Here is a 20899-nt window from a genome sequence, read left to right on the forward strand (position 1 = left end):
TCCTTTCAATTAAACACATTTTTTCTGTATTTAAGCAGTACTAGTGCTACATAAAGTGCAAGAGGAGATGCCCCTGTGTTAAAGTGCATTTAGCGGTGATTGCACGTCTGGTTGTTTCTCAACCATTCTTTGAGTTGACCTTTGAAGCTATTGAGAGTGGGACAATCCCGTATCTCAGTTGGGAGGCTATTCCACAATGAGCTGCCTTGGACTTCACAGTCTCCTCTGGTTTCTGACCTAGTGCAGCGTCCAGTGTGTTTTTTGTGGACGAATTCCCCTTCTTGAGTTTTGACCATTTTAAGTCTTTTAAAAGTACGTGTTTTTTTATAAATGTTTACATGGAGACAGCCCCCCCCCCCCGGGGGCAGTCCATGATGATCCAAGGTTTAAAAAAACAAAACACAATTCCAGTCGTTTTGCCATTTCTATTTCTTACCTAGAACCACACGCTGCGGTGTCGTGATGGCACTCGGTGTTGATGGTTGAGTCGGTGTCGATTCTTCGGCTGGGGTCCGTTCTGGATTCGATGACGATGTGGACGGAACACTGCCATCAACCGTTGTTCGGGAATGTTCCTCCTCACGAGTCCCAATGTAATCATCTAGAACAGCAAGATGACTTGTTAATTCCACAAACTACTGCAGCACAATACTAAATAGCAACAACAACTATAGAAAAGAAAAACTGAACGTAAACAATGGCACATATGGTGTTAGCAAACAATAGCTCTAGCTAAGGCTATCTGCCTAGGCTATCTGCCTTAGCTAGCTATGTAGCTCTTCGGGGCTCCATAAAAGCACGGGTTGTCGAACATTAATGTAAGGATAAAATAGACTTCTTTGTTAGAAGTGAGCGTACCTTGCAGGGACTCCAGTAAAGCCATTGCCGTTTTCCCTACATCGCAGGAAAGTCCTCGAAAATCCGCGTCCGGAAAAAGAGGGAAAAAGTACCCGCTAGCCGGTACTAGGCTATATGGAAATGCCACCAAAAACTGTCCTGGCCGCTTGAGGACGGTTCAGGACGCTTAAACGGGGCTAACCGCTGCAGTGGAAATGCGCCATTAGAGACACAGGGGAGGATGCTGATTGGTCTGTAATTAGACATGATTGCCTTATCCCCAGATTTAAAGATCGGTGTCACCGTGGCCACCTTTTCAGGACGATGGAACTTCCCTCGTGCTGATAGATTGATTTACTAACATACTAATTGGCTGTATTAGACCGTCGATATTTGTCTTTATAAAGTTGGTGTCTAAATCATCTGCATCCCTAGCCTTAGAACCTCTTAACCCTAAGATTATATGTTTTACCTCCACCTCTGTGATTTCCTCCAGGTCAAAAACGGGGTGTGTATCCACAGTCGGGCTAGGTGAGACCTCAGTTGGCGGGAAGAGCTTTGTAATGTCCAGAGCACTATTTATGAAATACTCATTGAGAGAGTTGGCCAACACTGCAGGGTCTTTTATCAGGGCATCATTGATTTTTAATTCTAAAACATTATTTTCCTGTTTCTTATGTTTACCTAATAGTGTATTTAAGATTTGTCAAACTTGTGTACCGTTACCTTCAATTATGTTGATGAAAAAGTTTGCTTTGGCCTGTCTTATTGTTTGTGTTACCTTGTTACGAGCATGAGTGAATTTCTGTCTGTCAGTGGATAGTCCGGATTTCAAGCTCTGCTTTAATAGTTGGTCTCTAGATTTCATTAAATTCCTGCACTGTAGATTCAGCCAGGGAAGATGACGTTCCTTCCTGTCCCTAAGGCAGATCTCTGTTTTCACCAATGTCTTCAGAGGACAGAGTGTCCCCCCAATTAATCATTTTCACTGCCTCCATAAAATGTTGTTGCATGTTTTTGGGGATGAAGCGTGAAGCCAAGGCAGGGGTTTTAGCTGTGGCCATGAACCTTTTTTTTGTGAGTTTCCTGGCAAAAAGAACAAGATTATGGTCAGAAAGATCAGTCAGGAAGTTGTAGGTTTTAACTATTCTGTCAGCTTTGTTGTAAATACTAAATCTATCATAGTCTTGGCGGTTTTGGTTATTCTAGTCGGTTGATCCATTAGTTGTATTAAGTTGTGTTTATCCGTGATCCGTTTTAAGCTTTTTCTATTTTGTTTGTCATTCCAGTTGATATTAAAGTCTCCTACAATGATTAGCGCTTTGTTGGAGTCACAGGAATCCAGCAGGAGTTTTACCTTGTCATAGAAATCCACCTTAGCGGTGGGTTGTCGATACAGGCAAATCATGGTGAGGGACAGTTCCTCAAAGTGTGATTTCCACACCAACACAATCTAATTCAATATTAGCTGGGAGTGCAATCTCCCTACAAGTAAAGGTATTCCTCACATAAAGCAACACCTCCTTTTCCCTTCAGTCTGTCCTTCCTAAACACATTATATCCTGACATAGATACAAGAGTGGATGGTGACGACTGTTTTAGCCAAGATTCAGATATTCCCAAACAGTCAATATTGGACTCAAGGAGGAGATGTTCTAGCTGTTCATGTTTATTGCAGATGCTGTGGAAATGTAAATGTCCACTGAATAGTCCCTTCGGCTTGCACCGAGGATCCCACACTATTTTAGCTTGATTCACTGTTTGAAACATTTTTGTGCAACGGTGTTTTATAAATACAGGATTTCTCGGCTTTACCTCGGTGCCGTTGTTGACAGTGGAGCAGTCAAAGCTAGCTGGTATTCTATGGATCTCTGGCATAGGCTGCTAGCCATCTATAAGCAGCCGAAAGGCAGAGCTGAGTAGACGTTTAATATTAGTTTATTTTTTACAAGCAATATTGTTCACGGGATATTCAACGTTATTGCATAAGCTCCTCATATCATGCAGCACTCATTTACATGAGCCAACTGTGGTATAGAAGAACTGCTGACTACAGCCATCTTCACTGTAACCATGTGTGTGTATGTTGTGATATGACGTGTCATTGGTCAGTCTTTAAATGGCTGAACATTTTTAGCTTGAACGAAATGACAGTTCCATGAATGTTCAGATGTGGAGGTTTTTACCGTATCACTATAAGTCATCTTGGACAATGCTGCTCACCGGCATAATATATTGAATCCTGTAAATGACAGATTTGCATTGATTGCTTAACGCTTGGTTCACTGCGGTGCTTTCTGCTGAAGCAATGTTTTCATAAGAGAATACTACTCCTGCAGTTATCAAACAGGAGAGGCTAAACCACCCACAGTTATTGACCGTTTCTTGAATCAAGCACGAACTATTTAACTCTAGTGACTGAGCATCTGCAGAGAGAGAGTTCTCCAACAGACAAAGCAATACTGATGCCGAAATAAAGCCATTTGTGGAGTTCACCATGAGAATATGTTAATCTCTCTGCTCTGTGTGTTTCTCCAGACATATTCAGGGCTCTTCTGTGTGGTGGTCAACCCTTACAAGAACCTGCCCATCTACACAGAGTCCATCGTGGACATGTACCGGGGCAAAAAACGCCACGAGATGCCCCCTCACATCTACGCCATATCAGAGGCCGCCTATCGCAGCATGCTACAAGGTATTCTACACTACCTATGAACTCTGACTCCTGACTACCTCTGACACTTACCCAACCCAAACATTATGTTTCTGCTCAGCTGGCTTACAACGCAGCACAGAATCCCCTCTGTGATCTTTGATCGCTAAGCCACACCATAAATGTAAAGGTGTGGTCGTGTGACTGTTATCAAATGTCTTTAAAAGTGAAAACTAGGCAAGTCAGAGACTTCTAGGCGTGGCACAGTGAGGATTGTAACGAGGTGTTGTGTATTTGTTGTGGTGGTGATAGTATGCACATATTACACTCCTGACAACAATGCGTGACAGACATGTTTCTGGGCCATTCCTAGCATGTTGAGCTCATGGGAGTGAATTCCCAGCAACCACCAAAAAGCAGTTAAGGATTGAGCAACGTCTCTGCCTCAGGATGTTTAACTAAGAGAACAGGACAGAGGAGGCTCTGTGTCTGCGTATGAGGGTAGCTTGTAGGTGTGTTTCCACACTGATCCAACCAGTAGGACCAGTATGAATTATTCTAGACTGAACATGTGGGAATCTTAACTAATACGAGGTAATGTTTGAACTATGTCCACCCATTTCCTAGCAGTGCTGTGTGGTTTGCCTGGTGACCTGCTTCTCTCTACGTGCTCATTAGTGACAGAGTGACTGACATGCCAGAGTCACAGCACACTCAGGGATATATGCACAGTAGCAGTGGGCTAGAGGGCTAATAGCACATATAATACAGTGCTAATTAAAACCTGTGGTGCGAGTAGGCATGGGACGATATGAAAATCATGTCACGTTTCTCCTGGCCAAGATATCCCACTTGTATTATAAACCCCTTCACTCCTATACAGCACTGTACACTGTGTTATTTCAAGTCATCTTATGTCAACATGCATAGCCTTTCAAATAAGCAGAGTCGGGATCCTTGAGGCTGTTTAATGTTCATTTCTTGTCAGCATTGTATTAAACCACATGTTTAACACTCATCTTTCTATATGTCACTCATTTGTCCTCACATTGTTTTTCTCTCACAGACAGAGAAGATCAGGCAATCCTCTGCACGTGAGTAGCCTGCTGTAGGACGCCAGTGTTTGAGTGTGACTGTGAAGGCTTTGTACTTTGCCGTCAGGAGAATCTTTGTGCGGGTCACAATGAGACTGTTGGAGTGTGTGTGTGTTTTAGTGTGTGCTCATTTGTTTGTATTGGTGCCTCCATGTGCACATATGAATGACTGAATGAAAACTTTATTACAGACTCGGGGTCCAGATAAAAGACAAGACATTACATGTAATAAATTACATACACAGCATAAAAATAATTCATAGTTTAAGAATAATTTAAATCAGTGTCCTACAAAGAGACAACTATACCAATGTTTCCACAGCTGCGATTGGTAGCGTGTAGTACTAAACCTTATGTTCGATAAGGCCAAGAGGATTTCATTATCAGTCATTAAGCCGGCAAATACATTTATACATAAGATTTCTTAAAACAGCTTGTAGAGTATTGACTCCTGCAGCCACACACATTTCACTTGCACTCGACCATCGAGGTCTCTTCAGCAATATTCTCATGGCATCATTATAAGCTACTTGACGTTTCCGTAAACTTGCTTTTCTGTAGTTTGACCACAATGTGCCGTTTAGAGCGGTGTGCAACATGCTCTGAACAGAGACATCTTCACTCCATCTGTACACGCACCAAACCTACGTAGGAGAATGTTTGCTTGTGCATACATTATGCGGCATTGCCTATAAATATCTTCATCATCTGTCATTTGTTCTGTAATAAAGTGTCCAAGATATTGTAACTTATTACAGACACTAAGATTAATATCAGACAATTTAAAATCAGGAAATGTTAGACATTTATCCTCTTTGGTTCTAAAGATCATGACAGCACTCTTACTGGCGTTGTATGTGATGTCATGCTCCACACCACACAGAGCACACAGCAAGAAGCTGCTGGAGACCAGCGCTAGATGGACTCAGCACAACAAGATCATCTGCACACATAATATGGTTCACTGGAGTACTACCAATCATGCATCCAGTATTACAGGCTTTCAGTCGCTTGGACAGATCATCAATATAAATATGCATTCAGTTGTTACAGATTCCGATTTTAAGTATTCTAAGAATCATTTGTATTGTAAATGTTGATCAGATCTAGGACAGCATATTGTCATAAGTGGGAGGTGGTGCCTATTATCCCAATTACATCTCTAAGACACTCTTCCATCTGCAAACTGAAGCAAGATGGTTCTTGGACAAAATTATTTAAAAAAAAAACTCCTACATTTGTGACTTTATAATCTCAGAAAATAAGGGGGGGGGTGTCCGGTGCCTTGCTCAAGGGCACCACGGCAGGGCGGGAGGTGAACTGGGACCTCTCCAAGTAGCAGTCCACACTCCATATTTTAGGTCTGGTCGGGGACTTGAACCCTCACAGTCCAAGCCCCTACTGACTGAGCCACTGCCGGACATTGGATGTTAATATCTAAAATGTGTGTTTTTCATCATTATAATACAGATGATTAAGGGACTGCCTCTTTAATTCGTCTCTGACACAAAAATAATACATCTAAAAATTCGACCTTAAATACTTTTTGGCCTTCTTAACCGTGTATCATTTGTTGCAGATATTCATAGTTAATGTGGGATAAGACTCTTTTAAATGCACAATTACATGTACAGGACATATCAATGTGCACACTGATCTTTGGTAGGGGCCGTTCTCAAACAGGAATTCAAAGAATCAGGACAGAAAATAAAAGATGTCTTGCCTGTAATGTGAATGCCTCCTCCTGTCTGTTTGTGCCCATGCTTTGCCTACCTACTCTCAATCCATCTCCCTGTCATCATGTCTTCCTGCCAGACTCTTCCTGTCATTGTCAAGGATCCCACTTCCATCTTAAATCAGTGTATTTGGGACGAGGCGTCTGCTCGGCTCCTTTTAGATCTTTTACAGCTGCTATTTTTACCCCATGCTCCTTCGTTCTTCTCCAAAAGCAACAATACTGACGCTGCCTGTATCCTCCACACCTGCTTTCTGTTTAGACCTGTGGCTTTGAACGCACTGCATGGGCCCTATAGTTATTGGTGTGATGCATGAGAGTTAGGCCATTTGTTCCTGTGTGTTCTCTGTCTTTAAAATGCATATACCATTCATAATTGAGACCATATGTGTTTCGATGGGACATTGTGTAAAGAGAATTTTTTTTTATTCTGTGTGTTGCTAACTTGGTTGTGTGTTTGTGTGTTTGTGTTCCAGAGGCGAGTCTGGAGCTGGGAAAACAGAGAACACTAAGAAAGTCATCCAGTATATGGCTCACGTTGCCTCTTCCCATAAGGGAGGCACTCTGGGAAGAAACAAGGAAGCTTTACAGGTAAGTCCCAGCAGAGACACCACAGAAGTCTGACTGAAAGAAGAGCAGCTGAAGAAACAACATACACGGGGAAGAGCGGCCTTTCAGAAACATTAATGAGGGATAACAGGAAAAATAGAGAGTGTGATAAAGGAGCTTTCAGGGGGTAAAGGAATAGGGTTCAGGCTGTAGGAAAGGAATAACAAAAGCACATTTCCCCAAATGTTACTCCTCTAACCTAATACAACTCACCTTGTTTCAGTGCTTTCAGTGGTGGATGATTTATTTCAAAGTTCCCTTGAACCTCAATGACTTTCCTCTTTATTATTCCTTCACACTAACTTATTCTTATGATCATAAGACACTATGGGTTTTCCTGCGGGTGCAGTTATCTTACCTCACATGCCTCTATCAATCAGTCCTGATTTCTGCATTTTCTCAGCAAGTTTCCTTACCCTTCTTCCTGCACTTGTTTCCCCTCATTCTCCTCTCTCTGCACTGCGGCTCTCTCTTTCCTGCATGTTCAGATGGACGGCTCTCGGTCTTTAACAAGAGGCTGTACTTTGGTGAACAGGGTGAGTTAACTCTTTCCTGCTGTCCTGTGCTTTGGTCCCATCCTGTTTCCTGCTTAATGAACTGACTAACAGAGTAAACCTTTAACAGCACTGATGTGGTTCCTCATGACAGTTGAGCCTTGTACACTTTATTTGATGATGTGTGTTTGTAACCCCATTAACTGTTGTGGTTGTTATTGTTGTCTTATTTGTCTTTTTTTTGTTTATCCCATCCAACCATTCTCCTCCCTCCTAAAACCTAATATCCCCCTCGTCAGAGCATGCAATATGTGAGTATGAGAGTATTTAGAGACATTGGGGGTGACGCATTGTAGAAATGTCTATGTAGAAAATGATTCTCTTGATACATGACGAGAATCATGTCTTCTGCGCTTAGCGCTGAATGAGCCCTGGCTTTTTGGATGTGTAGTTTTGGCAACAAAAACAATTCTTAGCGCGCTGATGTTTGGCTTCACATTTACAGTGACTTGTAAATGTCACAGGTTTTTATGTTGCTATAAAAATGTAAGAACATTCTGATGTAAATTACATCAACTGAACTGTGTGTGTGTGTGTGTGTGTGTGTGTGTGTGTGTGTGTGTGTGTGTGTGTGTGTGTGTGTGTGTGTGTGTGTGTTGTGTGTGTGTGTGTGTGTGTGTGTGTGTGTGTGTGTGTGTGTGTGGGTGTGTGTGTGTGTGTGTGTGTGTGTGTGTGTGTGTGTGTGTGTGTGTGTGTGTGTGTGTGTGTGTGTGTGTGTGTGTGTGTGTGTGTGTGTGTGTGTGTGTGTGTGTGTGTGTGTGTGTGTGTGTGTGTCTTTGGTGTTGGCTTGTCTGCATTCCTATACATCCAGTAGCTCCCCATCACTGGCTGCTGCAGCTGCTGATGCTGCATTGGCAATGCGACAACATAAAGTAATGCATTGCAGCTAGAACCAGCCAATATGCAGCTTGTGTTTGATAGCATCTACATCTGCGGCTTCCCGCGGCCCATGTTTTTCTGCAACAGTGGTTCTCAAACGACTCTTGATAGATTGCCTTTTAATAATGTAGGCAATCACACTTTAATGAATTAAATATGAAACATGATTGATGCCCTTATTGATTGCTAAGCTGATGAGGGCCTATTATCTTTATTGATGTTGAGAATCATTTGTTCCCGGGTCTGGGGATGGTGTGTGTTTGCAGATGCTTTTCTGGGCCCTTAATTGCACCATTTTCTGCCACTGCTCTTTCTGTGACATGCTTGTTGTTGTTTTACATTACATCAGTAGTAACTTTAGGAAGAGCATGGTTATATGGTGCATTTTAGTTGATGGATGGGCCCCATGGAAGTATTTTGTGGAGGCTGTTGTCTTTGTTGTGCTGTGAATCTGATCTGACGTCCCCTGTGTGTCTCAGGGCGAGCTGGAGAGACAGCTGCTGCAGGCCAACCCCATCCTGGAGGCCTTCGGCAACGCAAAGACTGTCAAGAACGACAACTCCTCTAGATTTGTAAGAGCAAACAAGATACATTGCACCAACAGATATATGTTTATATTTATATTACCTCCCTTCATTATTGTCCGTTTGATGATTTACTCTACAATTGATATGAAACTCTTTCCTCTCTTTCTTTGTTTTTCAGGGTAAATTCATCCGCATTAATTTTGATGTGGCGGGGTACATTGTTGGTGCCAACATCGAAACCTGTATCCTTTTTCATACTATCAAAGTCTTTGAAAGATGAATTTCCTCTTGCTGTCTAAGTTAGCTGATACATGCAGAGTTTTTAGGCGAAAAGGCTTCCGACCCAAGGTGCTTTCTGAAACGTATGGAAGTAATAGATCATAGGTTGTTTTGATATCACGGATACATTAATATTACATATGCTATATTCAGATTTTAAAGCTAAACGTGGAAAAGGACAGAAGGAAAATATATCTAGTTTCAGTATATTTCCATGACCAATAAATCCAGACCTCCTGGAAAAGTCCCGGGCCACCCGTCAGGCCAAAGACGAGAGGACGTTCCATATCTTTTACCAGCTTCTGTGTGGAACTTCTGAAGAGACAAAAGGTGAGCCAAATGACAATAGTTGCAAACATGTGTAAATTGCAGAGTAAATTGCTGCTATACTACAAAACATACTGTATGTGTTTCCTGTTGAAAATGTATCTTTGTCCTGTAGTTATTCATGTTGTTGGCGCTTAAATCAATCACTCTGTTCAACCTTTATTTTCCCTTACATAGCGGACCTGCTTTTAGGAACTGCTGATCAGTACCGCTTTCTCAGCGGAGGCTCCATCCCTGTCGCTGGTCAGAGCGATGCAGACAACTTCACCCAGACCATGGACTCCATGGTTATAATGGGCTTCACCCCAGAGGAGTCGCTATGTAAGAGAGGAGGCGATGGAGAGGAGAGAAAGTGGTTTGCTTTTTGCACATTTGATCCCTGCTATTAATCACCTCCCCCTCCCTGTCTCACCTCTCCTCAGCCATGCTGAAGGTGATCTCCTCTGTGCTCCAGTTGGGGAACATTTCCTTCATGAAGGAGAAGCACCACGATCAGGCTTCGATGCCTGATAACACAGCCGCTCAGAAACTGTGCCATCTGCTGGGCATCAACGTGCTGGAGTTCACCCGGGCCATCCTCACTCCCAGAATCAAAGTGGGTCGAGAGTATGTGCAGAAGGCCCAGACCAAAGAACAGGTACGATTTGTGTGCATATGTGTTTTTGCTCTTACAGATAAACATGTTTTTGTCTATGAAGTGTATCTGACAGAGTACCCTTCCTCATCTAGGCTGACTTTGCTGTGGAGGCCTTAGCGAAGGCTTCATATGAGCGTCTGTTCAGATGGCTGGTCCACAGGATCAACAGAGCTCTGGACCGCAGGCAGAGGCAGGGAGCCTCCTTCATAGGCATCTTGGACATTGCTGGATTTGAGATCTTCCAGGTTTGTACATATAATGATTGTTAGTTTGATGTAAGTTATAAAAAAACCATCATGAAGTATGATCAATTGTTCTGATATATTTGTTATAAGGCCTGTTTCCTTTGTATTTCAAAATATTTGAAGGACCTGTTACAATGAGTACCAGATCGCGGATAGCATTAGAAGCATGTAGATGTGTGGATCGTCAGTGTATTGTCAAACGTTGTCTAACAAGCGTTTTCTATCATAGTTAACATTACATTTCTCCTTTCTTAAATTGCTCCTCTGCAGCTGAACTCCTTTGAGCAGCTGTGCATCAACTACACCAACGAGAAGCTGCAGCAGCTCTTCAACCACACCATGTTCATCCTGGAGCAGGAGGAGTACCAGCGGGAGGGCATCGAGTGGAACTTCATCGACTTCGGCCTTGACTTACAGCCGTGCATTGACCTCATCGAGAAACCAGTGAATACACATATTAATACTTTACCATTTGAATGACAGATGCTAAGGGTCTATAATGGTCATATCAGTTATGTGCATTGTTTGGTGAGTGTGGGAAGTTCCAGATTGAACCTGTGGGACATAGAACCTGTTCACTTCACCACAGTCAACCACACCCATGGATGAAGAAGGCAAAGTGGATAAAAGGACATGAATAGAAACACAAACGTAGTGGGCAGTGCACACTCTGCTTTGAGGCATTGTTATTTGAACTATAAAGTCCAGATTTCACTCACAATAAATGTCTCTGTTAGGCCCACCCGCCTGGTGTGCTGGCGCTGCTGGATGAAGAGTGCTGGTTTCCCCGGGCAACCGACCGCTCATTTGTGGAGAAGGTGTCCGCTGAGCAAGGCACCCATCCGAAATTCTTCAAACCAAAGCAACCACGTGGGGAAGCAGACTTCTCCATCATTCACTATGCTGGCAAGGTATCCCATCATTTCTTAACATCTTTCCGTGCTTCCCGTATTTACCATTCAAAGGAATGCGCTGAAATGTCCCCTGCCCTCCGTAATGTCTCTCAGGTGGACTACAAGGCACATGATTGGTTAGTGAAAAACATGGATCCTCTGAACGACAACGTGGCGTCTCTTCTCCACCAATCGTCTGATCACTTTGTCTCAGAGCTTTGGAAGGAGGGTGAGACTGGTTCACGTTTATTCATAATCATGTACAGTAAACCTATCATCTGTAGACTTCATGTAAACATTTAAAAATGTGTACTTTTAACAACAATATAATACATTTCTGTTTTCTTTATTTTATGCAGTATAAACAATGTATTCTTTGGTGCAAACTGTTCTAACTTTACGGTATTTCTTTCTCTTCTCTTTCTCTATCCTGTAACTCTTCCATCTATCTGCTGGCTCTCACTCTCTGCTCCTCTCTCTGTTATTCCTCCTTCTTGTTTTCACCTTTGTTCACTTCTCTGGTCTTTTTTCCTTCTGTCCCCTTTCCACTCATTTGGTGCTTGCCTTGGCTCCTTGTTTCCTTTCCTCTTCTGCCTTCCTTCCTTCTTCCTGCATCAGATATTCAAACTCTTCCTCGTGTATACTTCTTTGATTCCTTTGCCACAATCCAGGCTAATGGCTCCGACAGTAGGTTTTTATCCTCCTCTGTGTCACACTCACATTCCTCACTCTGCTAACATGGCTCCTTTGTTTAACTGTCTGTCCGCTGTTAGATTGCAGTTTGTGTTGTGTTGTGCTGTGGTGTCACGAGCTGTTACATGTAGTTAATTATTGTTTTGTATCGTCACTGTGCTGTCTGCTCAGTTCTCTCTTTGCTCTTCACCAAGTTTTGCTTTTAGTGACAGTGCTGTGTTTGTGTGATCTAGTTGTTTCCATGTATAGAGTAGAAGTAATGAATCTAGGCTGTGTAGAAATGTCCAGGTAAAGGTAGCAGCATGCTCACGGTTAGTCACAAAAATCCCACTCAGGATCACATAAGAGTTGTGCTGCAAAATGCGTCCACAAACATCTGCCACTGGAGCGGTTTTATGAAAACCAACCAGGCAGAAATGTGATCCTGATTGAGCTCTGGAGATGCAACATATTGGTATACAATACTACCATTTAAAGAGTTTTAAAAGCCACCTCAGTATTGGTCTAATAGTTTTTATATTGTAAATAATATAAGGCTAATTGTGGAATTGCCTACATTTTTCTTAGAGTAAATTGCTAAACAAACCTGTCGAATAAGGATCGACTGAATCATGAGACAAATTTGCGGTCATGCCTGTCGAGACATGTTAAAACAAACAGGTGAACCTAAAAAATGTGTCATGCCCCGTGTTAAGACTGTGTATGTCAGTGGCCAATATGGGCGAGCAAATATAAACTGCTGTCATTGAATTTAACACAATATTGTTGCATCTCTAATGAACTCCTCTACAATCTGATATCATCTGTGCAGAGACTTGATAGCAGATGTGTAAGTACTAGTTGATAGCCATTACGTTAGTGTGGCGTTAACACCGACATCATCATGCCAAATCTGGCAAACACTCTTTTTTACTCCACTAAACTGAGGCCCCGCTCTATGTTTGCGTCCAGTGGACAGGATCGTGAGTGTGGACCAGGTGTCGACAGGCGACAGCAGCGGGCCGGTCTCGTTCGGAGGGTCGGGCCTGAAGACAAAGAAGGGGATGTTCAGGACCGTTGGTCAGCTGTACAAAGAGTCTCTCACAAAGCTGATGGCCACACTGAGGAACACCAACCCCAACTTCCTCCGCTGCATCATCCCCAACCACGAGAAGAAGGTAAGAAAAAGGATAGACACAGATTTAAACTAAAACAGACAAATAGCAGGTGGAAATAATAAGAAATGTTTGATTTAAAATGTCCATTCTTGTACCTTTAATTGTGGTCAGGCTGGTAAGCTGGCCCCAAACCTGGTTTTGGACCAACTGAGGTGTAATGGAGTTCTGGAAGGGATCCGTATCTGCAGACAAGGCTTCCCTAACCGCATCCCATTCCAGGAGTTCAGACAGAGGTGTGTGTGATTGTATGTGAGCCCTTCCTATGGCTCCTAATTACACTTTTTACCTCAGACTTATTTCCTTCACTCAAACACTCATATTTACAAAACCACATTTGTCTTCCAGATATGAGATCCTGACTCCTAATGCTATTCCTCGCACCTTCATGGATGGCAAACAGGCATCAGAGCTCATGGTGAGTCATTGTTCTGGAGCTATGAGAATACAACTCACTATATAAATGCTGGAAAACTCCAACCACTGTTTCCTTGTTCAGATCAAAGCGTTGGAGCTGGATCTCAACCTGTTCAGGGTGGGTCAGAGTAAAGTCTTCTTCAGAGCTGGAGTCCTGGCTCATCTGGAGGAAGAGAGAGACCTGAAGGTCACAGACACCATCATTCGCTTCCAGAGCGCCTCCAGAGGCTACCTCGCTCGCAAGTAAGAGCATTATCTCATTTCAAACATCAGCAAAGAGAGAGAGGCTAAAATGTTCTTCCTGTTGGAGCAGAAAGCTTACACATCTTCCGGCGCAGACTGAAAACTCATCCCTTTCGACTCCACTTCGAGCAATAAAATGACTAACAAAGCACTTGTATACTAATAAAGGGCTGGCTTATCTAAAGCCAGTTGAGTAGCACTTTAATTGTTTTGGCTCTAAGTATGAAACCTGATGTACTTATATGATCTTCTTCAAGTTTGTATCTTCTTGGTCGAATGCACTTATTGTAAGTCGCTCTGGATAAAAGCGTCAGCTAAATGCAATGTTGGTGTAACACATTGATTGCCTTTGTTTATTTATTATCAGCTAGTCAGTTTCTTACCGAATCAATCTTAATGGATAGTGGTAGACAAACATCTACTGTAGCACACAAGGGATTTCTCTCTAAGGAGAACTCTCTGCTAATCTGGAGGCCATTTTGTATTTCCCTCTTAAAGGAGCATTAATATTTAATCCTTTGTCAGCCCATATCAGTGACAACATTGACAGCTATTTGGCCTGTAAAGGACATGAATAGTAATGTTATATTTTACAATGGAGGCTAACTAATCAGAGGTCAGTTTATTTTTACATTTAATGCACAAAGGAAGTTAAAGTATACCAGAAGTAATAAATAAGAGCTTTTACCTGAAATATTATATGTTCTGTTTGAAAGATAGCAACTACCTATATTCATTTCAGACATGTCACGATAAGCCCATATCGTTTTGTTGACTCATTCAGTTATTGTTCATTTAAAATTCATTAAATGATGTCTGCCACCTTATATTTTTATATTTAAGGATTTACTGTTGTGCCACAATAATGTCACCTAATGTTATTGAGTTAAAATATCAATATCGTGGCTTTCCAAGTTAACATTGACTGATATGACTGCGATTAAATATACTTCTGCCAGGGGATGCCACCCCTCAAAATCTCCTGCCACCCTCTTGCCACCCCATGAATATTTTTCTAGATCCCCCCGCGATATATCAGCCCATATCGTTTTGTTGACTCATTACATTGTTTTTTGACTTCTCAGAGCCTTCACGAAGAAGCAGCAGCAGATGAGCGCTCTGAGGGTGATGCAGAGGAACTGTGCCGCTTACCTCAAACTCAGGAACTGGCAGTGGTGGCGGCTATTCACCAAGGTACTGAGTGCACCACTACATTACAACACAGATGTAAAATAAACAATAAACGTAGCCAATGGTGATCTCTGAATCTGCTGTAAAGCTTCGGTTTACTTCTATTCTCCTTTTGATTTAATTTATTTTCAGTTGTACTATCCAATCAAACTAGCATTGCTTTTAAATGTTCTGCTGAAATGTGATCGCAAATATAAATAGAGATATCCTTACTAATTGGTTCAGGAAGGAAAATATTTAGCATCCATGCTCACAATAGACACACATATTTACTAAAGAAAACTCAACTGGATTGGGTCATTTCACTTTGCAATATGTTGTATGGAATCCCTACATTGACTTTAGATCCTTGACAAAGGAATGACAAATGTAGAAAGCCAGGGAATTAAATCATAAGAGATGCAGGAATTGGGAGGTCCCTCACATTGACCTCTGACCCCGTTGTTCTGTGCCGACCAGGTGAAGCCCCTGCTGCAGGTGACCCGGCAGGATGAGGAGATCCAGGTCAGGGAGGCGGACCTCCAGAAGGCCAAGGATCACGTCACCCGAGTGGAGCAGGACTACACAGACCTGGACAAGAAACACGCTCAGGTAAACAAACCACCATCTTGTTCTGCTGTCTACCCTACAATGAAAACCCCATCCTATCAATCAGGATTGATAGGATCCTGATTGGCTATCGCACAATAAACTACTGCTTAACAAAACAAAATCTTATACCATGGTCTTTGGTACCAGGCAGAAGCTCTAATCCAAACCGAATGTAGTAATAACATGTAAGGATGGCACTTCTCTGCATAAAGTTGATAGCTTTAAATATCTTGGTGTATGGCTAGACTCTGAACTTTCATTTAAACTACATATAAAGCATGTAATACAAAAAGTCAATTACGGAATCAGTGTTTTACACCGCTCTCGCAATTGTTTTACGCTCAGTGTCCGAAAGAGAATTGCTTCTCAACTTATTCTTCCGATTATGGACTATTGTGATGTTGTCTACCAAAATGCACATAAATCAGATCTTGCTCCACTCAACATAGCCTACAACAGACTATGCAGATTTGTTCTTGGTTGTCCTTTTCGTACACATCACTGCACAATGTATAACCAACTTAAATGGCCTTCTTTAAATGTAAGAAGACACACACATTGGCTTCAGCTGATATTTAAATGCATTTATCTTAACTATCCCCCTTATTTAAAGCAGTATTTTGTACCCTACTCACCAATCATCAAGTTAGACATTCTGTTCAGATTTATTTCTCTGTCCCCTCTGCAAAAAAATTGATTGGCAGAAGAGCGTTCATGTTCAAAGCCCCAACTGACTGGAATACTTTACCTGCTGCTATTAGATCTCTTGCATCATTGGGTATGTTTAAACATGCATTATCATCTCACTTTCAACTGGTCTGTACTTGTTATTAATGAAACTGATATTGATGAAACTGATATTGATGAAACTGATTTGCTTGACTGTCTCAAATTGTAATGATTGTGTGGATTGCTTGAATTTTACTTAACGGACTGTATGTGGTTTGTCTTGTGTGTCATCTTTTGCATTTTGTCTTTTTGTTTATGTATGTCTGTAAGTTGTTGCTATTGTCGGAACCCCCTTGAAAACGAGAGGGTGCATCTCAAGGGGTTTATCCCAATCAATAAAAATGTCTATATAATCAGTGCCTCGCTCACCTCCTCCTCTTCCTCCTCTTCCTCCTCTCTTGTACACCGGTACAACGGTACACAGAGTAACCGGTGTGCGTGATTTTATTGTGTTTTTATTATGTTTTGGTGCTTTTATGACTTCTTAACACATGGCTTGTGTGTTCATTTATCATTGTACGATTCATATGATGATGTTTTATTGTTTTGTCAAGCACTTTGTCTGTGAAAAGCGCTTTATAAATAAACTTCACTTACTTACACGTTCTAGCTGATCGAGGAGAAGTCTGTGCTGGCTGACCAGCTGCAGGCCGAGGCGGAGCTGTTTGCGGAGGCGGAGGAGATGAGGGCGCGGTTGGCCAGTCGGAAACAGGAGCTCGAGGAGGTGCTGGGCGAGATGGAGACTCGATTGGAGGAAGAGGAGGAGAGAGGCACGCAGTTGACCAATGAGAAGAAGAGGATGCAGCAGAATGTTCAGGTAAGGAGACAAAGTGAAAATAAGTTAATCTGAGATTTGAGCTTCCTTTCCCTGTGTGTTATTTAAATGGTATCCTCTTTTCAGGACCTGGAGGAGCAGTTAGAGGAGGAGGAAAGTGCACGACAGCGCCTCCTGCTGGAGAAGGTTACCTTGGAGACCAAAGTGAAGAGTCTTGAAACGGACCTGATGACTACAGTGGAGCAGAGAGACCGACTCAGCAAGGTGGGCATCACAGTTAATCATCTTTTGTGTTTGTTTTGTGCATCATTTTGTACACATTTCAATGCAATGCTTTGTTTTACTAAACAGGAGAAGAAACAGTTTGAAGAGCGTCTGAGTGAGGTGACCGATCAGCTGACTGAGGAAGAGGAGAAAACTAAAAGTCTGAACAAACTTAAGAACAAACAGGAGGCCGTCATCGCTGACCTGGAGGGTAAATGTCCTAATGTCATCACACAGGCAACCTACATGTGTTTCTATGAATTCTTTTGAAAGACACAACTTTAAAATGTTGAAATAAAATCCAATACCTTTATCATTTATATTCTAACATTGATATATTGACTTTCAATTATTATTGTGTCATGCAAACATATTATGCCTAGCCCAAGAAGGCTTACGAGTCATTATAATTTAAACCGTGTGCAGAGCGCCTGAAGCGTGAGGAGCAGGGTCGCTTGGAGCAGGAGAAGTTTAAGAGGAGGATGGAGAACGACTCAGTGGAAGCCCAGGAGCAGCTCTCAGACCTGGGCATGCTGTCCGCCGAGCTGAGGGGCAGTCTGGCTCAGAAGGAGAAGGAGATCACCACCCTGCAGGGCCGGTGAGAGGACCACACACGATAGACGCTGAAACACAAATAAAGCCCAATCAAAGATCTGACACCCGACACCTTTTACTTAGCGTTTCTTTAGTTGTGCATGACCATAAGCGGAACAAAACAAATGTTTCTTTGTTTCTGTCAGGTTGGAGGAAGAAGGAGCTCGTCGTGCTGAAGCTCAGAGGTCGCTGAGAGAGGCCATGTCCCAGGTGTCTGAGCTGAAGGAGGAAGTGGAGAATGAGCGAGGGATGAGGGAGCGGGCGGAGAAACAGAGGAGAGATTTAGGGGAGGAGCTGGAGGCTTTGAGAACTGAGCTGGAGGACACACTGGACACCACAGCTGCCCAGCAAGAGCTCAGGTAAATGCGCACATACATTTAGGCTCTGATTGTTCTATTTTTGTATTTCTCTTGTCAGATCAGGACTAAATAATAAATCAGAAACAGGGGGTCCGCGGGGTCTTAAAAAGTATTATTACATGGCTTAGTTGAATACTCGATTCTGATTGGTCAATTCAGAAGACGTGACACGTTGTTAATACCGAACAGACAGACCGCTGTCAAGGACTTATTGACCGTTGTTAAGGACGCTCACATCTTCAGAAAGAAGTCCGGTCGATTTAACTGTATACAGTTGGGCCGAAAAGCAAACTGCATGCAGTTTGCTTTTCGAACTGGGACAAGAAAAACAGCGGAGAAGTAACGGGGCAGAAACCCTCCTTTTTACGCAGCGGTCCAGACATAGACATCAAACGGCGACACATATTCACTTGCCAGTTACTTTGTCATTAGGGCAGGGATATCTAGATACTTTCCAAGGTTTGACATCATGAATTGTGCTACTTTTAAAGCAAGGAGCGATGTTTTCAAATCTGTAATCAAAAAGCTCCTCAAAAACGCAAGCAGGTCCTACCGTTGGCTTTTCAAACTGACAAGAGACGCTCTACTGTTTTTCAAATGTAACAGTTTGAAAAGCAAGCAAACTGTCTGATTGTCTTTAGTTTTCCGCTGTCGTGTGATAGCAACATGGAGGATTTTAACATTCATTTTAATATATTTGGAGAGCACAGTAGTTTGGAGTAATAGTTAGTGGCTGATGAGTCCCCAGTGAAGAAAAGAAAAAGACAAGAGGGACAAGAAAACAGCGGAGAAGTAACGGGCAGAAACCCTCCTTTTTACGCAGCGGTCCAGACATATACATCAAATGGCAAAACATACAGTGTGCAGTTACTTTGGCATTAGGGCAGGGATATCGAGATACTTTCCAAGGTTTGACAATGAATTGTGCTACTTTTAAAGCAAGCAGCGATGTTTTCAAATCTGTAATCAGAAAGCTCCTCAAAAACGCTATCGAAGCAGTTCCTGCCGTTGCTACGTTAGTTCAAACAGTAACATCGGACTATTTTTCTTCGCGGATGCATGTCAATTTAAATCAATACATACAACTATTTTTTAAATCAATAAAATCATTTTCTAAATCCATAAAAGCATTTCAATTAATATTGGGAGTCATAACGTTACTTTGTTGAGAATGTGGCCATGTAATAAGCGGGATAATGTGCAGCGACTTGGTCATTATGGGGAAAAGAACACCTTCATGCCGATCTAGATCCCTCCGCTTCGCGTCGGGCTCCTGATCAGCCTGTCGGTGTTCTTTTCCCCATAATGACCGCGTCGCAGCACATTATCCCTTACTTAAAGGTTGATCAATCAATTTAGCGAAAATTAAGGCTATTAAAAAGTATTAAACAGCTTTTTCCAAGGTATTCCATTTTGTAGCTTGTTTTCAATAAGTATATAAATTGTCCAAAGAGGTTGTATTCTACAGTGTGCCTGAATGTAATCATTGCGTAGGTGTGTAGTGTGACTCTTTGTAGTTTATTTATGGCATCCCGTTGGGTTTGACGTCATCTGAACAGGACATCGCACGCTCACTGCTTGATAGCGTGTGAAGGTCCGTTTACGCCGGTTGTTAAACAACATCGTTATGGGGAAATGCTAGTTTGCGTCCAAAGGGTTGGAAGATAAGGAGGAAGGACAATAAATACTGTATATAGTAAATGTGAGGTGAAGTGTGTCGTCAATGTAACCGGTTAAAACTCGAAGTGGTGATGAGGTCTTAAAATGAATGGAAAGGGTCTTAAAAAAGGTCTTAAAAGGGATTACATTTGACTTCAGGATTCCTGCATATACCCTGATAATAAAGGACATCTTTGACCCTATCCTATCTCCACAGGTCTCGTCGGGAGGCAGAGTTAAATGATCTCCAGCGGTGTGTGGAAGACGGGGCTCGCCGCCACGAGGCCCAGCTCTCAGAGCTCAGAGTCAAACACAGCGGTGCCATAGACAACCTTCAGGAACAGCTGGACAACAGCAAGAGAGTAAGAAGAACAAAAACACCAACTTTGTCAAAGACTCATCCACGTGTAAACATGTCACTCAACAGGCGTGGTATCCATCTTCTCTTTCAGGCACGTCAGTCCTTCGAGAAGGCCAAATCAGTGCTGGAGGAAGAGAGGCTGAATTTGAGCTCGGAACTTAAGAGCCTCCAAGCGAGCCGCACGGAGAGCGAGAGAGGTCGTAAGAGGGCCGAGGGTCAGCTGCAGGAGGTCAGCGCCCGCCTGGCTCAGGGCGACAGAGAGCGGGACGAGAAGGAAGAGAAAGTGCACAAGATGCAGGTGCAAATGGATACAACACACTGATATCAAGCCTTAGATGTACTTGTTCAGTTGTGAATTTGTTTGTGTGGTTAAATAGAGTGGCGAAGTCCCGCCCATCTACTTCCGACCCATGGGACCTTATTTTGGAAAAATTATGTATTGAAGTCAATGGAGAGAGAAAACATATCTTCCCGTTTGAATTGTGCCATGAATTACACATATGATGTTTGTCAATCTTAAAAAATAATTTCCATGTCAAAAAAGTCAGTTTGTCGTAAAACTGTTGAAATATAAGACTATGAAAAATACGCAACTAGAAA

General features: G+C 42.5%; 1 protein-coding gene across 2 annotated transcripts in view; it reads left to right on the forward strand.

Moving 5' to 3' along the window:
- The window catches only part of myh14 (myosin, heavy chain 14, non-muscle), a 34887-nt gene that overhangs the window by 6728 nt on the left and 7260 nt on the right, over nucleotides 1-20899 (forward strand). The window contains exons 4-30 of one of the 2 annotated variants that reach the window (XM_071205901.1): nucleotides 3376-3532; nucleotides 4557-4584; nucleotides 6796-6910; nucleotides 7417-7464; nucleotides 8841-8933; nucleotides 9067-9130; nucleotides 9399-9497; nucleotides 9672-9815; nucleotides 9917-10131; nucleotides 10224-10376; nucleotides 10647-10820; nucleotides 11114-11287; nucleotides 11384-11498; nucleotides 11888-11956; nucleotides 12914-13119; nucleotides 13231-13352; nucleotides 13465-13534; nucleotides 13616-13776; nucleotides 14862-14970; nucleotides 15427-15558; nucleotides 16898-17104; nucleotides 17189-17326; nucleotides 17414-17537; nucleotides 17753-17924; nucleotides 18067-18279; nucleotides 20156-20300; nucleotides 20391-20597. In XM_071205901.1, the coding sequence (XP_071062002.1) occupies nucleotides 3376-3532; nucleotides 4557-4584; nucleotides 6796-6910; nucleotides 7417-7464; nucleotides 8841-8933; nucleotides 9067-9130; nucleotides 9399-9497; nucleotides 9672-9815; nucleotides 9917-10131; nucleotides 10224-10376; nucleotides 10647-10820; nucleotides 11114-11287; nucleotides 11384-11498; nucleotides 11888-11956; nucleotides 12914-13119; nucleotides 13231-13352; nucleotides 13465-13534; nucleotides 13616-13776; nucleotides 14862-14970; nucleotides 15427-15558; nucleotides 16898-17104; nucleotides 17189-17326; nucleotides 17414-17537; nucleotides 17753-17924; nucleotides 18067-18279; nucleotides 20156-20300; nucleotides 20391-20597 (3654 nt within the window). Of the gene's footprint in view, nucleotides 1-3375; nucleotides 3533-4556; nucleotides 4585-6795; nucleotides 6911-7416; nucleotides 7465-7721; nucleotides 7734-8840; nucleotides 8934-9066; nucleotides 9131-9398; nucleotides 9498-9671; nucleotides 9816-9916; nucleotides 10132-10223; nucleotides 10377-10646; nucleotides 10821-11113; nucleotides 11288-11383; nucleotides 11499-11887; nucleotides 11957-12913; nucleotides 13120-13230; nucleotides 13353-13464; nucleotides 13535-13615; nucleotides 13777-14861; nucleotides 14971-15426; nucleotides 15559-16897; nucleotides 17105-17188; nucleotides 17327-17413; nucleotides 17538-17752; nucleotides 17925-18066; nucleotides 18280-20155; nucleotides 20301-20390; nucleotides 20598-20899 lie in introns of both variants that reach the window. The other variant, XM_071205902.1, reaches the window with a different exon arrangement.

The sequence above is a fragment of the Pseudochaenichthys georgianus genome, chromosome 16 (genome assembly GCF_902827115.2).
Source record: "Pseudochaenichthys georgianus chromosome 16, fPseGeo1.2, whole genome shotgun sequence".
In the NCBI taxonomy this organism is placed as follows: Eukaryota; Metazoa; Chordata; class Actinopteri; order Perciformes; family Channichthyidae; genus Pseudochaenichthys; species Pseudochaenichthys georgianus.